At 48.0% G+C, this 17,947-nt stretch overlaps 2 protein-coding genes across 3 annotated transcripts in view; both read left to right on the top strand.

Moving 5' to 3' along the window:
* METAP1D (methionyl aminopeptidase type 1D, mitochondrial) overlaps positions 1–8,465 on the top strand; it is a 75,813-nt gene extending 67,348 nt beyond the window's left edge. The window contains 4 exon segments of the mRNA XM_006220482.3: positions 5,409–5,506; positions 6,861–6,908; positions 7,804–7,882; positions 8,012–8,465. Of these exon segments, the coding sequence (XP_006220544.2) occupies positions 5,409–5,506; positions 6,861–6,908; positions 7,804–7,882; positions 8,012–8,090 (304 nt within the window). The 3' untranslated portion in view covers positions 8,091–8,465.
* Positions 8,466–12,484: 4,019 nt separating this feature from the next.
* On the top strand, positions 12,485–17,366 carry DLX1 (distal-less homeobox 1). 2 transcript variants are annotated; one of them, XM_072961159.1, is made up of 5 exons: positions 12,485–12,570; positions 13,309–13,680; positions 14,327–14,526; positions 15,306–15,442; positions 15,639–15,773. In XM_072961159.1, exons 1-4 carry the CDS (start codon positions 12,522–12,524, stop codon positions 15,408–15,410), a joined length of 726 nt encoding a protein of 241 aa, XP_072817260.1. In that variant the 5' UTR covers positions 12,485–12,521; the 3' UTR covers positions 15,411–15,442; positions 15,639–15,773. The 2 variants fall into 2 exon arrangements, with proteins under 2 accessions (XP_072817260.1, XP_006214006.2); XM_006213944.4 differs by lacking the exon at positions 15,306–15,442 and having other exon boundaries at positions 12,518–12,570; positions 15,639–17,366.
* The last annotated feature ends 581 nt before the right edge of the window (positions 17,367–17,947 follow it).

Genomic DNA, 17,947 nt, shown 5'->3' on the forward strand with positions numbered 1-17,947 from the left:
ACATTTGCAGTAGTCACATTCATCAACTGCAGAAAAAAAAATTCAATTTAATTGTGCAACACAGCTGCACATGGGCTTTTGAGCATTTCTGTTGTTCTCCCTGTCTCGCTATTCCTCCCTCCAGATCTATTTTTTAAACTTTTTTTTTCTGGTTATTTTTTTCCCCCTTTTTTTGTCTCTTCTTCCATTTTTACTCTCTGTACTTTCTTGTTAAAGTAATTTTCCTTTGTGGCTCTCATTCTTTTTTCCCCATTGAAGGCTATGAATGTAGAAAATTATCACAATTACTCATATAATTGAGCCTCTTTGTAGCAAGTGCAACTCCAGTAGCCTTTCTCCATCATGAAAATGGTTTCATTATAGGGTTTTTCATATTCTCTGACACCATCTACACAGAGGAACAGGCGTGCAGATGAGCTGTACTAGGAACAGGCTAGATCAGTAAGGTCACAGTAGGAATAATTAGCTCTGCTATGGAAAGAGCATCTAGGCCTTTTACTGCTACATAAATGTACTGTCCGTGGCTTTTAGTCACAAAAAAACTTACTAACAAATGGAGCTCCCGCCTCCTACTTTGAAAAAAAGATTTGTATCAACACTACAATTTTCCATCATTAAGACTAATAACACGGAGCCGAGTATACATCAAGGGGAAGAAAAAGGAAAATCTCACATTCAAGTGGCGGCTGGGTGCTGACCTTTGTTCCCTTTTTTTGTGTACGACTTAACTCTTTACAAAAAAGAGCCACACGCCACACCAACACGCAGGTGAACTCCAGCTAGTACTAGCAAAGCGCAGCGTTCAGTCGGAAAATCTGATAAATCTCCATGCAGGATAATGCATTTCATTACATATTCACTACATTAATTCCAGCCACATAAAAAAAAAAGGAGAAGAAGAAGAAGAGTAAAATTGAAAGTGACATTGGATTTTAGCTATCTGGATGCAAAGGTCAGTCTTTGCAGAGTATGAATTTGCATGTACAAGCTCCTTTGAAAACCAGACCAGTCCCAACAACTGTACCCACAAAAGTATGTGAAAAATAACAGACAATGAACTTTTTCCTTTACCCTAATACATTTCATTATTTAGACGGTTTATGTCTGCCACCAGGGAGGAAGCTGGCCCCGATTCTAACAAATGTTTGTTCTGATGTGTTAAGGCAGTGTTTCTGGACATCTATTATTTCGCCTTTTCTTATTCAGGCAAAATCTCAAGGGAGTAGGTAAACAAACCATCTCCATCTTTAAGCCAAAAGGACTCAGAATCATTACCGACTGAAGGTTTACAAACCTCTTTCAAGGCAGCCTCGTTTATTTTAAGATATTCACCATCTTTTGCATAGCCTCCCTCGACTGATACACCATGAAAAGAACATTCAAGCATCTTTTATTAGTGTTATGTCACCAAAAACCTAGTGAGCTTTATAGGAAATTTTGAAATTCTCTGAAACCTAAAAGGATAGGATGATCTCTCTGAAGAAGTATTAGCAGAGTTTCATGAAAAGAGTACTTTGTGTGCCCTTTTGCTTCATGAGAGATGACTAGTGGTCCTAAGGTTACAGTGTTATTATACTCACTGTACCGCCATTTGCTTTAAAATATTTCTAAATCTGTATTTTTATAATTATCTCTAGATGATATGATCTGTGTACATGAGAATATTGTGAATGTGTAGATTCATGCATCACAAATACGTGACAGTTCAATCAAAAATAATTTAAACTTATACTTGTAAATGTCATGATGAGAGTATCAATGAATGGTTTTTAATGTTTAATTCATAAGTATATGTTTTGATATTAATTTAGAAGAATATAAAGCAGATTTTAAAAAATAATCTCTATTAGATTATGCACATTTAAACAATAAGCGGCTCAGGCAAAATAAGTCATTTTAATGTCATCTGTGATGGATTTTTCTTGACAGCTACTGTAAATTACAATTACACTGCTTCTCTCTGCACATGGAAGTAAGCATTGCAATAAATTATCTTTTATTTCAATCCATCATGTCTGCTTTTCAGAAACAGAAAACCTCAAATAAAAGTTCAACACTATTGTAAGAAAAATACAGTAATTTGTGATCCTGTTTGAAACAAAAAAAGTGTACCACTCTTTTGGAAAACAGTTGTTGGCTTTCAAAAATATTACTAATTGTACTTAAACATTCTTTGTCATTAGAGGGAATCCTTGAGTCTGTGCATTCCTGCATTCAAAGACTACTGCTTTAAATAAAAACCTTGAAAGATTAAAGTAAAATTCCTAAACTTAGAAAATCAGGTGCCATTTGAGATCTTTTCATTAGAGATGTGACTATTTGGAAATCAGTCCTATTTATAGGATTCGTGTAAAAATTATAATAAAACTATTTCCATGTGCATTTTTATTCCTTTAGAAGAGTATGTACTTAAAAATAGTACTCCTCTGCCCTTTTGGGGAATGTATTCTCAGTCATAAAGTATAGTTTAAATGTATTAAGAAAATTTATCTAGACAAAGCTTCAATTGAGGAAAACGGTTTCATGAAAGGGAATTTAAGAAAATGGTCACAAGATGAAATTCCTTAAGAGAGATTTCTCTTTCAAATATAAACTGAAACTGAAACATGAGCTAAAATAATACCGTATGATTTTAAAGTAAGTTCGTAAACTACTTTTATACACCTTCCTCCTCTCCCCTCCCATCCTCCTCAAATATTCCATTTGATTCCATTCAAATCATAAGTGTGCTCAGGCTCATCTAAGTGACGTGCTATCTTGGAGGATTTTTAGTTAGAGAAAATCAAAACAGAAGAGCTAATACCGGGAGCGTTCTCTTCAGTAGATTTCAGCAAAAAGAAGGCAGATTTTCATCTGTGAAATGTCCAGGGCAAGGGGATCCTTGTGCTCAGAAATGGGTCAGGGCCCTCGATGGTCAGAGTTGGGGAGTAACTGCACACCTCTTGGGCACCCCAACCCTTCCAGCTGTTTCCGTTTTCCCTAACACACCAGTCAAGCAAAGCACGCATGCTCCACCTGCCCGTGGCCACAGCTCGCATGTCCAGGACGCGATTTCACGTTAGAGTGGAATTTGCTTCTCCAAATCTCTTAGATTCTCTCTACGAAGTTAGATTTAAAACCCTAGAATCAGGTAGATATCTCATGCTCTCCATGTATTCCCAAACAGAGGAAATATGGTAGCTGACAGAATAGTAGAAGGGACGTGCTTTTAATTAGGAACATTAATGAGATTTTATTCCAATCAGTCTCAGGAGGTATGTGTTAAAAAGCTAACTACCAATCCAAAAGAAAAATTCCCTAAAAGCAGACACGAGTGTTTACTTAGTTCTTGGGAAATTTGTCCTGTTCTTTTCCTCTTCCCACATGACTGTGAAATCCTCTGACCTTTGCATCCATGACACATTCATTCTATGATCCTCCTATAACCAGAAGTTCCAGCAGGATCCAGGCAGTAAATTGTTGTAGAAGGCACCCTAGCAATTGCACAGCTTCTTTTATGAAGAGGAATGAGAGGTATAGGGGGGAGGGGAGGGGCCTCAAGTGTTTTTTTCAGAATGCGCTTTCTTCCTCTCCACTCATCGGAAATTAAAATGAAGATAGCTATTGTAACCCACATTTACGATATAGCTGTGATGCCTGCCAATCAGTCAGAGCCTTTTTTAAAAAATCTAGTTTTTTTTTAAAGAAAAGAGAATAAAAGAACAGTTTATAATAAATATTCTTAGAATTATTGAGGTTTGTTGGGACATACATAACATAATTTACTGGTTTAGGTAGAACCCATTTTTGTACCAAAAAAACTCAATCGGTGTGTCTTATTTAATAATCTCTCTTCCACCCTCCATCCACTCTCCATCCTATTTCCATTCCAAAATTGTGCAGTACAAAGAGAAACATCTTGGAAAAGTTGTTACACCTCCTATTCAAAGTACAGAGACACACAGAAATAACCATAACCATAAAGAACAACGTAAGAGATAAAAAACGTTGACTTCTCATTCCTCTCCTCAACACATGCATAGGTGACCTATTTCTGCACTGTTACATAGAAAGTAAATCTGAATGGGAAGCCACCCATCTGCTATTGATAGTGACATCCTGGTCTAAGTGAAGACATTTTACAGGTCTGGACATGAAAGTTAAAAATGTCTGGATAAAAGTATTGTCTAGATATTGACACGAATGTTCATAAAGATGCTGGCAAAACGCTTGAGTTTGTGTTAAACTAAACTGAAGGGCTGTTGGAAACTCTAGTTCAGGATGGAAGAACGTTGGTTTTGTTAAGAATGTAAACAGTGGTCCTGTATATCCCAATCCATTTTTATGAGTCGGGTTAAGGCACTTTGCCCTTCATCCCCATGAAAATACAAATTGTTAATGGTATTATGTTCTTGACTTTTTGGTGCTCCCTGAAATAAATATGTTTACCTGATTTCAAAAACAACTTAACCTTATAGGTGAAGATTTTAGGGTTGGATTCTATGTGCCAGATTTTACTTATATGGAATAGATGGAACCCAAAAGATGTGCATGTAGAAGTAACTGATGAAGCGTCAAGAATTAGAAATCGCAATACTAGCTTCTCTTAAGCATCATAGTGATTTTAAAAAACATTCTGTGTGAATTTTGTTAATGGTGTATGTCTTGAGTAGAAATCCCACATAATCACAAAGTTTTAGAGTGTTTCAAGAATATTGACAAAGCAGATGTGACCGTCGGGGTGAGTGTGTCTGTTTGTAAAATATATAATGTTCTGAAATAGACCATAATACAGGAACTAGAGAAGTAGGAAGTCACAATTCAGATTTTTATTTTTTTTCTGTTTGGCTCCCAAATTGGTAGTGATTTGCACAGTCTTTTTGTGAAACTCCATACGAATCAGGCAGGTTTTTGTGATCTGCATTACCTGCACATGTATCTGTGTTATACTGATCTATATATGTGTGCATGCACACTCATCATCTAAAAATGGCCTTGTTTGAATGCTGTACTAAAGTAAATGAAGCAAGGGGTAGAGGGAAGGTGTAGCTCAGGGGTAGAGTGTGTGCTTAGCATGTGTGAGGTCCTGGGTTCAATTCCCAGTGCTGCCATTAAATAATAATGATAATAAAAAATAAATAAACCTAATTACCCCCCCCACAAAAAAACCCAAAAACATAAAGTAAATGAAACAAACTACTGTTAGATACATACCTTTTTTCTTCATCTATCCAAAGGGAGTTGTTACAAGCAATGACAAAATTTTAAATTATTCCAGAATAATGAAAACAAATTATTACCTTCTGACTCTAAATATAACTGATTTTTTTTCTTTTTCAGATAATATTTTTAAAGTGACTTTGTTTTATCTATATATGCTTTAAAAATTACCTAATTTAATTAAATATTTTGTTCGGTCACTTTTAAAGCCACATAACTCAGCAGAATGGTCTGCAAGTCTGTCCACATTTTGTGGGGCATGGGATAGGATCTTACTTTCATGGACATCCAGAAATTTGGCATCATGGTAAGAAAGTTAGTTTGGAGCTGTTTATTGAATGTTATCAGGATAAAGTAGTTTTGCTTCTGAATCTCTTACTGCAACTTTGAATCCACATTGTCATCCTTTTGTGTGCTGTGTGTAGGTGGGAAGGTGGCAGGGTGGGGGGGGTCCTACTTAATCATAACCAGCACATTACTGTTACTGGATTAGAGCCCAGCAGTTTCAATCCCAAAATGAGGTTTATTTTGCTTTTTGTCTTCTCCTGAAGGGTGATGGCTGGAAGGCACAAGGGATATTTGTCTAGAAAAACTTACTGAAAACAAAACACCACTGACTGCATCAATGTCCCAGCAGCGTGCACATATGACTGTTTTCTGTTTTTCTTTTTCTATCCCTTTCTCTAACCGCTGACTGTTGTGGTTAAACTTCATTACATCCTGCACAGCGTTGACAGCTGATGTATTTAGCAGCATGTACTCTTTAGTGATTTCTAGACTATACCCACCCTGTATTCCTTTCCCAGAATCTCCTGTTTTTCACTGCCTGGATTTGCACCCTACAGTGAGAAGGCAAGGGTGGGCCAGAAGGGGTAGGAGGGTTGGGGTTAGGGTAGGAAGCATTTCTATGGAGTGTCCCCTGGAGATGGGGTGGGGTGATGCGCACCTGGACAGGGACCAAAGGAAAGTTGGTCCTGGGGTCTTGACTTGTGTGCTTGGGGTGGGAGCAGCCCCTTGAGGAACTGTTAGCTGGAATCCATCCCCTGGAAGATCCCTGGAGACTCAGTAGGTCAGAACTCCCTCTAGGCCAAAGAATTCCACCTGAGGCAGCTTGTAAGAGGTCCAAGCTGGAGCAGAGAAAGGGCCTCTCAGGCATGTGCCTCATCCAGTGCCAGCACTTGGGAATATTTCAAGTCACCCCTCTTCTTGCCTCCTACTTCAACCTGCCTTCCCCTGCATCAGTCCCCAGCATGTCTCTCTCTTTGGCTTGGGGGAGGAGGGCAAGTTCCTGCACCTAGCAAAGCCAGGAGACCTCGCAGCAGGTGTCCACAGGACAGTGGAGTGAGGGGAGTCCAACAGGTATCTCAAGCACCCAGGCTGCCCGTGCTCAGCCTTAGTGCCCCCTTCATAGTGGCCTTGACCCCAAACTCAGAAAATGCAAAGGCTGAGGCCCAGGAGCTCTGTGCTTAACCATTAGGTGATAGCCACCACTCAGGATTCCAGAAACCTCCACCCATTCTTCTACCCTAAAATAAAAAATAAAATGACCACGTTTTTGAGCTGTCTGCCCCCTCTAATTCTGTTTCTTTCTGTCCTTCTCTCCATTTCCCATCCCCACTCCCCACACCTTTGTTTTGTTTTGTTTTTATTTTGTTTTACAGCGAATGACAGCGATCTACTCATGGAGGAGGGCATGGCGTTCACCATAGGTCAGTGCCCAGGCTCCTCTTCGGAGAGTAGTGGCTCCCCAGGCAGAAGCAGCAGTGCTGGCCTAGGCCAGGCAGTCCAGTGAAGGACTAATAAAGCCAATCAGCATAATGAAATAATTCAGATGCATAGTAAATCTGATTAAATAATATCCTCAAGCCCCATCTTCCTAAATCAGATACTTACCGACACATTTAGGAGACGGCAGCCGTCCAACTTCTAATTCTATTACCAGCATAATGTGGTGTTTGGCTTTTTGTTTTGTGTGTGTATGTGTGTGTGTGTGTGTTTCTTTCATTAACACCCAGTAACTAGAGGCGATTATGTCCCTTGCTCCCTGTCAGCAAGTGGCATGTGCTCTCTGGTGGCTCATTCCTGGCTGGTCATGTGATTGGTGTCACCTCCAAATTCCAATCACCTAAGACCCCAAAGGCATCATATTTCTGACTGTGGGACTTAATGGAGAAGCAATTAGAGTGAAATAAGAAAATTATTATTTGCTGATTAATGAACATTTTGAGCATGTTTTTAAAATTCAAATATTTTTAAAAAAAACTGGTATTTATAAGAGGGACTGGTGTTTGGGTGGTTATTATCCACAGGGTCCTAATTAAGGCTTGATTAAAATGCCCTTTTTCCTCTAAAAAAAATACAAACTAGGCAACTTCATACATTTTTGAATGCCGTAGCGTTTCCTCTTCCTACTGTTCAGTTTGTAGAATACTATGTAAGCAACATCAATTATCAGCCCTTGCGAGATGACAACATGAACCCGTGGGGGGAAGCACTTGGAGGGAGGGGGGAGAACCTTCTTATTCTCTTTTTTGATAATCAGCCGAAACAATGTTTGACAAGAATCTGATTAGATCATTGCAGTAAATATTTTCCCTCTTACAGAGCCACTTATAACCGAGGGATCCCCTGAATTTAAAGTGCTGGAGGACGCATGGACTGTGGTCTCCTTGGACAATCAAAGGTCTTTGCTTTCTGCCCGGTTGCTTTTAAGTCTTATGGGAAGGGAAGGGTCGTCCGACGACGCGGGCAAACCGCTGGTCCCCGTCCCGCCGGTGCTGGCGCGCGTGCTGACCGCTGCCGTGTGTTTCAGGTCCGCCCAGTTCGAGCACACAGTTCTCATCACGTCGTGGGGCGCAGAGATTCTGACCAAACTGCCCCACGAGGCCTGAGGAGCGTCCAGAGAAGGTCGCAGAGGCCGGCACCTTTTTTTCCAAAATTGCTGAAATCCAGCTGGAGAACTTTTAGAAAAAACAGGCTAACGGCAGGTCCCTCAGTAACCTACCTAGCACCTAGTAGCGCCTTTGGAAAATGCGGTGGGGCTTGGGGACAGTTGGGAATTAAGATCTGAAGTCCGGATGTGGCCGTGCGCCTTCGGAGAGACGGATCCTGGCGCCGGGCTGGGCTCGGCTTCCCAACGCGGGAAACGCATCTTGAAAGGGAGTAGGAACGCCCTCATTTGGAAGACGAGGGATTCCTAGAAATGCATGGTTTTCTCTTTCCCTTGTCTTGACTCTGCCCGAGTAAAAGGATTTAACCTCTTAAAACCATTGTGTCTGATGCTCCTTGTCTCTGATAGTTACTAGGTGGCAAGAGTAGGTGGGTTCATTTTTGAATCTCTGAACTTTTAATGCGTGCGCAGAAATAAAACTGGAGCCTAGCTGGTAGGAAGTTTTTTAGAAGTCTCTTTTTTCCCCTCTGTGGATCCCACACTGGCCAGCCCGAAGGCCTACTGCCCCAGCCCTTCCGGTTATTTCCCCATTCATAGCTGCTTTGCAATGAAAAAATTAGCCCGCGAATGGAGAGGTTAGTTACAAACATTTCCTTGCCTCTGGACCCTGGGCCTGGCCCTTCAGCATGGGGTTATCAATCTGAAAGCATGACTTTGCTGGTCCCCTGAGGCTCCTCCTTGCTGGCCCATAACTTGCCTTGACCGGTTATCCCAAAGGTTACTTTTGAGAGACCCTCCTCCCGCACCCCAAACATAGGAAACTAGACTGTTGTCCTAGGAATTGGAGCATCGGCCCCACCCACCCGCCAGATGTAAACAGTATCTGGCCCATCTAGCCCCGAAACTGACCTCTTCCCATACTGGCCCTCTTCAGACTCGCACTCCTGAGCTGGAGACCCAGAGCACCCCTGCAAGAAGGGACACAGGAACTTTTGAGGGCAAGGGCCTAGTTAGTCGGGATTACAGCTGGTGAGTCTAACCCTGCTTCAGCCAGCCAGCAGCTCCCCTGCTTCAGAAGTAGGAAGTCCAAGGGTCCACATTCTGTGTCTCCCAAGGTTCATTCCCAACCGGAGTATCATCCCTTCCCTTGCAGACTCTCCCCAGGACCTGTTCACACGTGGGCTCAGGGATGGAAAGGGGTTTTAGCAGACCACGTAGAAAAGTAGTCTCTCCCTGATCAGGGTTTTAGGGTGTCCCACCGGTCAGTGGTTGCACTAACTCTTGTTTCTACTGGAGCGGGTTTTACAAAGCTGCCATCCGCTAAATATAGATTGGGCTCAGCTCCAGAGCACCAAGAAAATGTGGGCACCTGTCATTGCCACAACAGGTGGCTTCTGTGACAGGACTGGAGAGACAGCTAGTCTATGCGATACTCAGAGTGGTGGGAAAGGTCACAGGAAACTGAGGCTAATGAGCACACTTGGAATAGTGACTAGTTCAAGCTCTTCCCTGAACTTGGGATTCTCTTGGGAATCCTCCAACCCTTCCAGCTCCCTTTCTGTGTCTAGGTATGTAGAATTTGGACAGAGGTGACTCCAATTCTAGTGGATCTGAGAGCTGGAAAAGACAAGGGAAGGGTTGAAGATTTATCAGGTCCACAGAAAAACTTACGGGGTACTGGAGAGTTGGCCAAACAAAGGTCTAAAGACTGAGGTCTGCCCCAAAACAACACGGATTTTCTAGAGAGGAGCAAGGGCCAGATGGTGTTGGGAGAGTTTTGCCAGAGAATGACTTCACTTCTCTCGTAGATCAGTCAGATTGCAACTCTTAGCCAGTATCTTAATCTACGGATCAGTTTACTACGAGACTGCCCCAAAATAATTTCACTGGGACCACAGAATTCTACCAACCACTGGGATTACATGCTGCTTGTGCAGTAATTTTTTCCAAGGTGGAAGTATTTATGGGACAAATTTATAATCCCATTTATTAAAGTGACCAACCTAAAGTTAAATACCAAGCATATATATGTATGTATTACTAGCACCAGCCAATAGCGACTCAGTAGGAAATAAACTTGTATTAGAACAAACTCTGTTTAACATGCTTTGAGGTTGAAATTAGGAAGCAGGTTTTAAAATACTTTGTCCACCTCCCCCCCCCACCGTGCCAGCTAAACTGGCCCCAAACCTCACCCCAGGCTGCAGGGATTCCAGCCACGCGTGGCTCCTGCTAACACCACCAGGCGCCCGGTCCTGTAGTGTCTCCAACAGGTTCTACTTAGCATCCGGGGCTCTCAGGATAAATGGTAGATTTTTGTTTCCTCTCAGAGTTGGGACAGGCGAATATCTAAGCAAACCGGCGTTTCAGAATAGGTGTCGCCTTAGCGTTGGGGGTGGGGGGGATCCACCCTGAGTTCTTAGAGTAAAGGTAAGATCACATATGGGGAAGCTAGTCAAGGCCGGGCATCTAGGCGCCCCAGAGCCCTGGCTCAGCCGTCCCTCCTGAGACCTGCTTCTCTGGGGCTAAGAAATTATTCCAGAGTGTAGGCACTCCCTCGCCCAGGTAGAATTCATTTTTAAAATAAGCCAGGCTCTGAAACGGTTTCCCGTGCAGGTTCTTTGTTCCCTGGAGCCAGCCCTGTCCCCTGCGCTGCGAAAGACCTGGATCCCCCTCCAGATGTGGACGGCAGAGAGCCCTGGAGACTATCGCGACCTGAGCCGCCTCTCTCCCCTTCCCCCCACCCTGCAGTTCTCTAGAATAAACTGGCCCTGGGCTGTCCAGCCGTCGGGTTTCCTCACGGGCTGTCCTGAGCACCCAGAATCGCCAGCCTTGCTTCCCTCTGCCCCAATCCCGACCCCGCGCCAGTCGCGGCGATCACTTACGTGGGCAGGGCCCGCGAGGCGCGCGTGGGAGACCAGGGGCCCAGGAGGCATCCGCTGCTGTGCAGGGTGCACCGCACCACACTCCACACCCCAAAACAGGAGCTAAGAAGGAGCAATTAAAACCTCAAGTGTAACACGGAAAACGAGAGGAGTGGAGCGGCTCCGGGAGTTGTCTGGTGGCGGTGTCATTAGCTGGTTGTTGCTACAAAGCTTCACGGTGTGGTTCGGTGATTAAGGGGCGGGGGGGGGGTGGGGAGAAAGAAAAATCTTTTTAAACGTTGGCAAACCCGTTATTGGCCTGGAGAATTTGTTGTTTTGTTTTTCTTTTTGTTCCAACCACGCTGCCTGAAATATTTTTACCCCCAACATCGCACCCTTAAACCAAAGGAGAGGAATTTCGCAGGCAGCAGCTGCTGCTACGGAAGTTAAAAAAGAGAAGCCCCTTCCACTAATATCTGTAACGACAGCACCGATGTACTTTGTTTTGAATGTTCATTTTTACTGGTGTTCCCTCTGCCAAAATGTGCTTGATTACAGAGGTCTGTCCTGTGATCATTGCGCACTCTAGACAGGGGAAGGTGCATCGGCGAAGGTTCAGCTCAGGCCAGATCAAATCCCGGGCTGTTTAAAGCTGAAAGGCTGCATGTTGCTATTAGTGTTAAATATATGGCTAATTATGCGTATGAAAATTAAACATCAGTGTTATGCTAATGGGGCGCCTTCAGCTGCGGATCCGAGCACTTGAGACTACCATTTAATCAAATGAATCAGTAACTAATACATCTGCACGTGTGAACTTTCACAAGATCATTTCCCCGTTCCCGTCACACCGTTAAATTATGAAAGAAATAATTATCAACACTTTCTAATTACCTAACAAAGTAATTTGGGATTCACCGTGGGACTGGCGGGATGGGGAACCAACAGCCCCTCGCAGCCAGCGTGGTGCGCGCCACACCTCATAGGGGTGGCTGTGCGGTTGTGGCTGCGGGGGGCTCTTGTGGGCTTTTCTGTACCTAGAGCGCCAGAAGATAGAAGGCGCCGTAGCAGCTTCTGCCTTCACCAGCTCTGCCCCCAGCCCCAGGGACGGGGCCCGCTTTGACCCCTGGAGACGAGGATCCTGGGCGACAATGAGAGACGTGTCTACACAGAGATGCGAGATGCTACCATTGGCCTGGTTTTGCCGCGAGTTTAGGTGTCCCCCAGGACTCCTACACCCGGGCTACTCTCCCCAGACCCTAGGATGCTGGAAAATGACCATGAGGCATCCTCAGCTCAGGCAGAACTGGGCCTGCCAGCTCCTAGGCTCCACTTTTCGCCGCGCCCTTGGGGCGAGTGAGCCGGGGCGCTGGGCCCCTGGGGAGTGGAGAGGGGAGGGGAAGGCGGAGGTAGGTTGGGAGGGGAAGAGGGGGGTGTGTGTTCAGGGGAGAGGGGCGGTGCGGCCGCCTTTCCTGGGAGGAGAAGCGCAGGTTCCTGGCTCTCCGCGCGCACTGCTTTAATCAGACCGGTGCAGCCTCGAGCTGGAGTGGCCAACTTGGCCTGGAGCAATGAGAGCGGGCCCCAGGGAGCGGCGGCGGCGGCGCGGCGGCCGAGTGAGTGAGTTCTCCCGAAGGGCCCCAAACCCGCCCCCAGGGATGTGGAAGAGCGGACCCAGGCCCGGGAGGCTCCGTCAGGAGAGCGCTGCGCTAGGCACAAGACTCTCGGGAGGACAGCGCTCTGTTGACCGCCTCTGGCGCCCCCTCAGTGCGCGACTCCGCGCTCTGGAAGCCGAGGCCGGGCTGCAGAGACGCCTTAGCTCAGCGCCAGACCTGGTGGCGGCGTCTAGAAGAGGTGCCCTGGTCCCCAGTGTCGGGGGCGGGAGGAGGGTGGGGACAGTAGGAGGGGGGTGCGGCGGCACTGAGACGCTGGTTGGTTTCTGGAAGTAAGGCGCGCCGGGGAGGCGGGAGGCTGAAGAGCCGCGGGCCACGAAGGTCCCGGCGCGGGAGCCGCAGCCCATTGTGCGCCCCACGCGGCGCGCTCTGTTGCAGAGGGGCCCTGGCCGGGAAGTGTGGACGCGTCTCTCACGAGGCCGGGCCGCCTCGCCCGCTCTAGTCCAGCGGAGCCGGAGCGCCTCGGACCAATCCCCGGTGATTATGCAAGACAGCGGACCAATCAGCTCCTCCAGCTTATGAATATTTATGACCTTGGCTGAGTCAAAGCTCTGAAGCGAGTTTGGGGAGCTCGGCAGCATCATGCTTAGACTTTTCAAAGAGACAAACTCCATTTTCTTATGAATGGAAAGTGAAAACCCCTGTTCCGCTTAAATTGGGTTCCTTCCTGTCCTGAGAAACACAGAGACCCCCAAAAGGGAAGCAGAGGAGAGAGAGACCCACACCCAGACCCCGCGAGAAGAGATGACCATGACCACCATGCCAGAAAGTCTCAACAGCCCCGTGTCGGGCAAGGCGGTGTTTATGGAGTTTGGGCCGCCCAACCAGCAAATGTCTCCTTCTCCCATGTCCCATGGGCACTACTCCATGCACTGTTTACACTCGGCGGGCCATTCGCAGCCCGACGGCGCCTACAGCTCGGCCTCGTCCTTCTCCCGACCGCTGGGCTACCCATACGTCAACTCGGTCAGCAGCCACGCATCCAGCCCCTACATCAGTTCGGTGCAGTCCTACCCGGGCAGCGCCAGCCTCGCCCAGAGCCGCCTGGAGGACCCAGGTATGTGCGCCTGCCAGGGAGAGGAAGAGGTACAAGGGAGGGAGGGGGACAGAGAGAGAGCAAAAGGAGGGAGAGGAGAGGAGGAGAGATAGGTAGGATGGGGGTGGGGAGGGCGTCGTAGCAGTAGAGGGAGGTTTCGGGTATCAATCTACGCATCCTTGTCATAGGAAAGAAATAACAAAAAAAATCCACCCAACTTGCAACTATCTAGCAAAGGATAAATCCAAGAGCGTCCCCTGACACTGGCTGGGCCTCTGGGCGGCCCCATGCGCCGAGCACACAATACCCTGCTGGAAAACAGAAACCCACATGTGCACATATTAGTCTCGGTAATTATTTATTGCGTAGCGCTATAAACAATGTTTGCAATTAAGGGTAATTAAACCTCAACTACCGCCTGCAAAAATAGCAAACTTTCCCTGCTAAGGCAGGAGCTGCGCTCTTGGGAACTGCCCCAGTCCGCCTGCAGCGGCCAGGGTCGGGCCGTCGGACTTGAAGGGACCCTCCCCTGACTTTCGGAGTTTCTCGAACGTTCTCTCTCCTGGCGCTGCCTTCGCCACCCCTCTATAGTCGCTTGCTTTTGCCTCCCCGCAATAAAAGCGGTCTCTTGCATTTATAACGTCTCCTACTTCTGCTGTCCCTCCAGGGGCTGACTCTGAGAAGAGCACGGTGGTGGAAGGCGGCGAAGTGCGCTTCAATGGCAAGGGGAAAAAGATTCGCAAACCCAGGACGATTTATTCCAGTTTGCAGTTGCAGGCTTTGAACCGGAGGTTCCAGCAAACTCAGTACCTAGCTCTGCCCGAGAGGGCGGAGCTCGCAGCCTCCTTGGGACTCACGCAGACGCAGGTACCTCGCCGCTGCCCCACCGTGGCGCCACGCAGGCTTCCCCGCGGCCCACCTGCGCCCGGAGCTTCTTGCTCTCTGGGCTTCAGGGGTCAGAGTGTGTGTGTGTGTGTGTGTGTGTGCGCGCGCGCGCGCCCTGGTTCTGTCTGCACTCTGTACTCGGCGCTGCCAGCCGCCCGGCCCTCAGTCCCTGGGCAATCTGATTAGGGCTCAGGAAGGATTTCCCTTGACGTTTTGTTTAGGGACTCTGAGGTCACACGTGCCCGAACAACTGGAACAATAGACTTGGGGATTAATCCTTTCTTTGCCTTTAAAGTGTGTGGCTAATCACTCGGGGCCTGGGCCTGAGGCTCTGTCTCCGTCCTCCTCCTCCTCCTCCTCCTCCTCACCAGGTTGGGGGCGGGGTGGGGGCGCTTTCCTCCGTCCTCTCACCTCCCAAGTCCCAGACCCTGGAGGAGAAACGGAACCTTCCTTCTTTGGTTCCTCTAAGATTCCAGGGACCCCCTTGGGCGTTCTGATCACGACTGGCGCGGGTTGTCAACGTCTGGGACGGGATTTGGAGCAGTTGCGAGAACAAACGGACGCAAAGGAAAGGCTGATATACGTCCAAAAGTTTAACAAAACCCTATGGCCTCCTCAGTCAGCCCGCAACTCACTCAAAGGCAGAAATGATGGCGCGAAGAGAAGGCGGGTCGCATTGCAAATAAATGTTTTCCACGTCCTTTCACACACGATTCTTTTATTGATGTTCAGATTAAGATTAAAGGCTCGATGCTATGCAGGCGCTGCGTCTTCCCCCGACGATTGCCGGGTTCGGACTGAGTCCTAGGCAGGCGAACGCCTGGATCCCTGCTCACCGCTCACCACCACGCCCCCTGGCTCTCTGAGAGCTGCCCCCGCCGGTCACCGGCGGCCGACAGTGGGGCCACCCAGCATTTGGTTCTTATGGGGGAGGGGACTGGTACTGTTTCTCCAGCAGGGAGCTTGTAGGGGCGCGCTGGGTAGGGGGCCGGGGGTTATCTTCTCTCGCTGTCCCACTGCTCAGTCATCTCCCCATAACCAAAGCGTAGGCACAATGGACCTAGACCGAGTCACGTTATTGTCCGCTCTTACAGGTCAAGATCTGGTTCCAGAACAAGCGCTCCAAGTTCAAGAAGCTGATGAAGCAGGGCGGGGCGGCTCTGGAGGGTAGCGCGCTGGCCAACGGCCGGGCGCTGTCTGCCGGCTCTCCGCCAGTACCGCCCGGCTGGAACCCCAATTCCTCCTCCGGGAAGGGCTCGGGCAGCAGCGCGGGCTCCTACATCCCCAGCTACACGTCGTGGTACCCCTCGGCGCACCAAGAAGCTATGCAGCAACCCCAGCTCATGTGAGGTTGCCCGCCTGCACCCGCCCGCCTCCTTTCCGTCTACCCCGGCCCGGGCCCCTCCCGTTTCCCGGTCCATCCACCCCGTCCGCGTGCCCTGGGTCCGGAGGAGAAGGGCCCAGAGGGAAAGAAGGAACAGTGAAGGCAGGACGCCCGCCGCCTCCTCGGAGACCCGCGCGGTCTGGCCCGGCGATTCTCCTGGCGCCCACGCCCTTGTCCCAGCCAAGGCCTCGGCAGCCCGGTAACAGCAGAGAGCGGCCTGGGAGCGCAGGCACAGCAGCCCGAGACAGCCCGAGTGGCAGCGAAAGCCCGCCCGACCCGATCGCCGACCCTCGGCTGTATGGGACTATCAGGAGGGAAAAAAAAAAACCACAATGTAGAAAAAGCAAAGCTCTTTCGTGTCCTGTCCGTCTCTTGTCTCCTTTCACTCTGTATCTGTGCGCTGACGAAGTCGAGGTCCTCGTCCATCCGCTGTCCTCGTCGTTCGGCCTCTGAAAAAAGTCACCAAGTCGGAGAAGGCTTGGGCCGCGGCGCCGCCCGTTTCCGGATACTGGAACGTTTTGTCCTTTTGGACCTTTTCCTGGGCCTGTCTAACCATCTGTGTGGCTCTTTCGGGGATGGAGGGAAATTGGAGGGAGGGGGTTTTATTTATTGAGAAATGGACTTCGACTGAGTCTGAATATTCGGCCTATTCGCGGTTCTGTGGGGCGCGAGGAGCATAGGGTCCGAACGTACCCATTACTTTAAACGCAACCGGAAAAACGAAAAAGGAGGACCTGGTGATTTTTAACTTATACAGTAACTTTTGTACTTTGCTAGTATGGAGAGGTTGGAGCCGAATGATTTGCATTTTTTACATGTCCCGTATTGTTTTAAAAAGAAAAAAGAGAAAAATGAAGCCAATACAATGTTCTCATCTTGGGAAGAAAGCTCGATTGCTTTGTCTGGGCAAGAAGGAAAATCCTAATTCTTTCCTTGTGGGGACAGAGGACCGATGGACAGCGGAGAGAAAACAGGCAGGCGTGGGCTAGTTCCCTAAATGCTAGTGGGCTTTAAAGTAAGACAAAAGCAGCTTTACAACAATCCCCAGAGGCTCAACCACAGAATAATGCCAGTCACCACTCTGAACGCACAGTCTCCAGTGCAGGATCTAATTGCTGTACATATTATTGTTCTTGTTAATTATTATTGTTATTATTATTGTTCTGTAAACATGTTGCACAAGCTTAGCTTTTTTCCGTTCTGTTGTGTGTGGCTGTAAACCCTGATGCTTTGTGAAATGAGAATCTCGACATTTTACTTGTGAAATTTGGGAAATGTGATCAATTGAAATCAACCCGTGTTTTGTGTTCTCTATGTCAAAGTTTAGTTTTATATTGAGAATGTTAACTTATTGCTTTGTATCTTGGGGGGGGGAAAGAACTTTGTAAATAAGTTATAAAGTTTCTTTGAGACAGTAAAATTATGGTTTTGAGAAAGAGTTGTTGTCTGATGTGCTGTGTTAGGGGCTGCTGGGGGCTGGTCCATTGGGCCCCCACTTCTGAGGACGACGACGGATAAGGCAGAGGGAACAACTCCTGGCTCCAGACATAGCAGGATAGCAGTGGAGGCCTGCGAAGCCCCTGCTGGGGCCGTTCTTCTTGCTTATCTCCTGCCCCCCCCAAAGGGTCTGATCCCTGCTTGGCCTAGAAGGTGGTGGCAAGGGTCCCTGGGAGGGGGAATCAGGATCAGGTTTGGCCTGGCAGAGCCAGGGCTCGGGAACTAAAGGGCCTGTGAAGGCCATCTAAGACGAGATGAAAGCTGAGTTCACAAGCAGCCTCCCTGTGAGATGTGAGTGCCCCCAGAGCCCAGGCACCTTGCGGAAGGCCTGGAAGCCTGGGAGCGGAGACACCCGGCTTTGCCCCTTGCCTCCTCCAGGATCTGGCCTTCCGGCTTTTGCTTGCCCGCAGGGCCCTGGATCCTGACACGGAAAAGACAAGGCCAGACGCCAGAAAGGGGCCGGAAGGACACGTCTGTCAGGCTATTCTCCAATCAATCAGTAAGCTCCGAGGGACAGTCCTA

The sequence above is a fragment of the Vicugna pacos genome, chromosome 5, assembly GCF_048564905.1.
Source record: "Vicugna pacos chromosome 5, VicPac4, whole genome shotgun sequence".
Lineage (NCBI taxonomy): Eukaryota > Metazoa > Chordata > Mammalia > Artiodactyla > Camelidae > Vicugna > Vicugna pacos.

What these genes read in the sequence shown, in the direction of transcription:
- DLX1 (XM_006213944.4), top strand. Translation starts at nt 12,522, where the DNA reads ATGAGAGCGGGCCCCAGGGAGCGGCGGCGGCGGCGCGGCGGCCGAGTG. An exon ending in GAGCCGCCTGGAGGACCCAG is followed by an intron (nt 13,681 to 14,326) that starts GTATGTGCGCCT and finishes CTGTCCCTCCAG; the next exon opens with GGGCTGACTCTGAGAAGAGC. An exon ending in TGGGACTCACGCAGACGCAG is followed by an intron (nt 14,527 to 15,638) that starts GTACCTCGCCGC and finishes CCGCTCTTACAG; the next exon opens with GTCAAGATCTGGTTCCAGAA.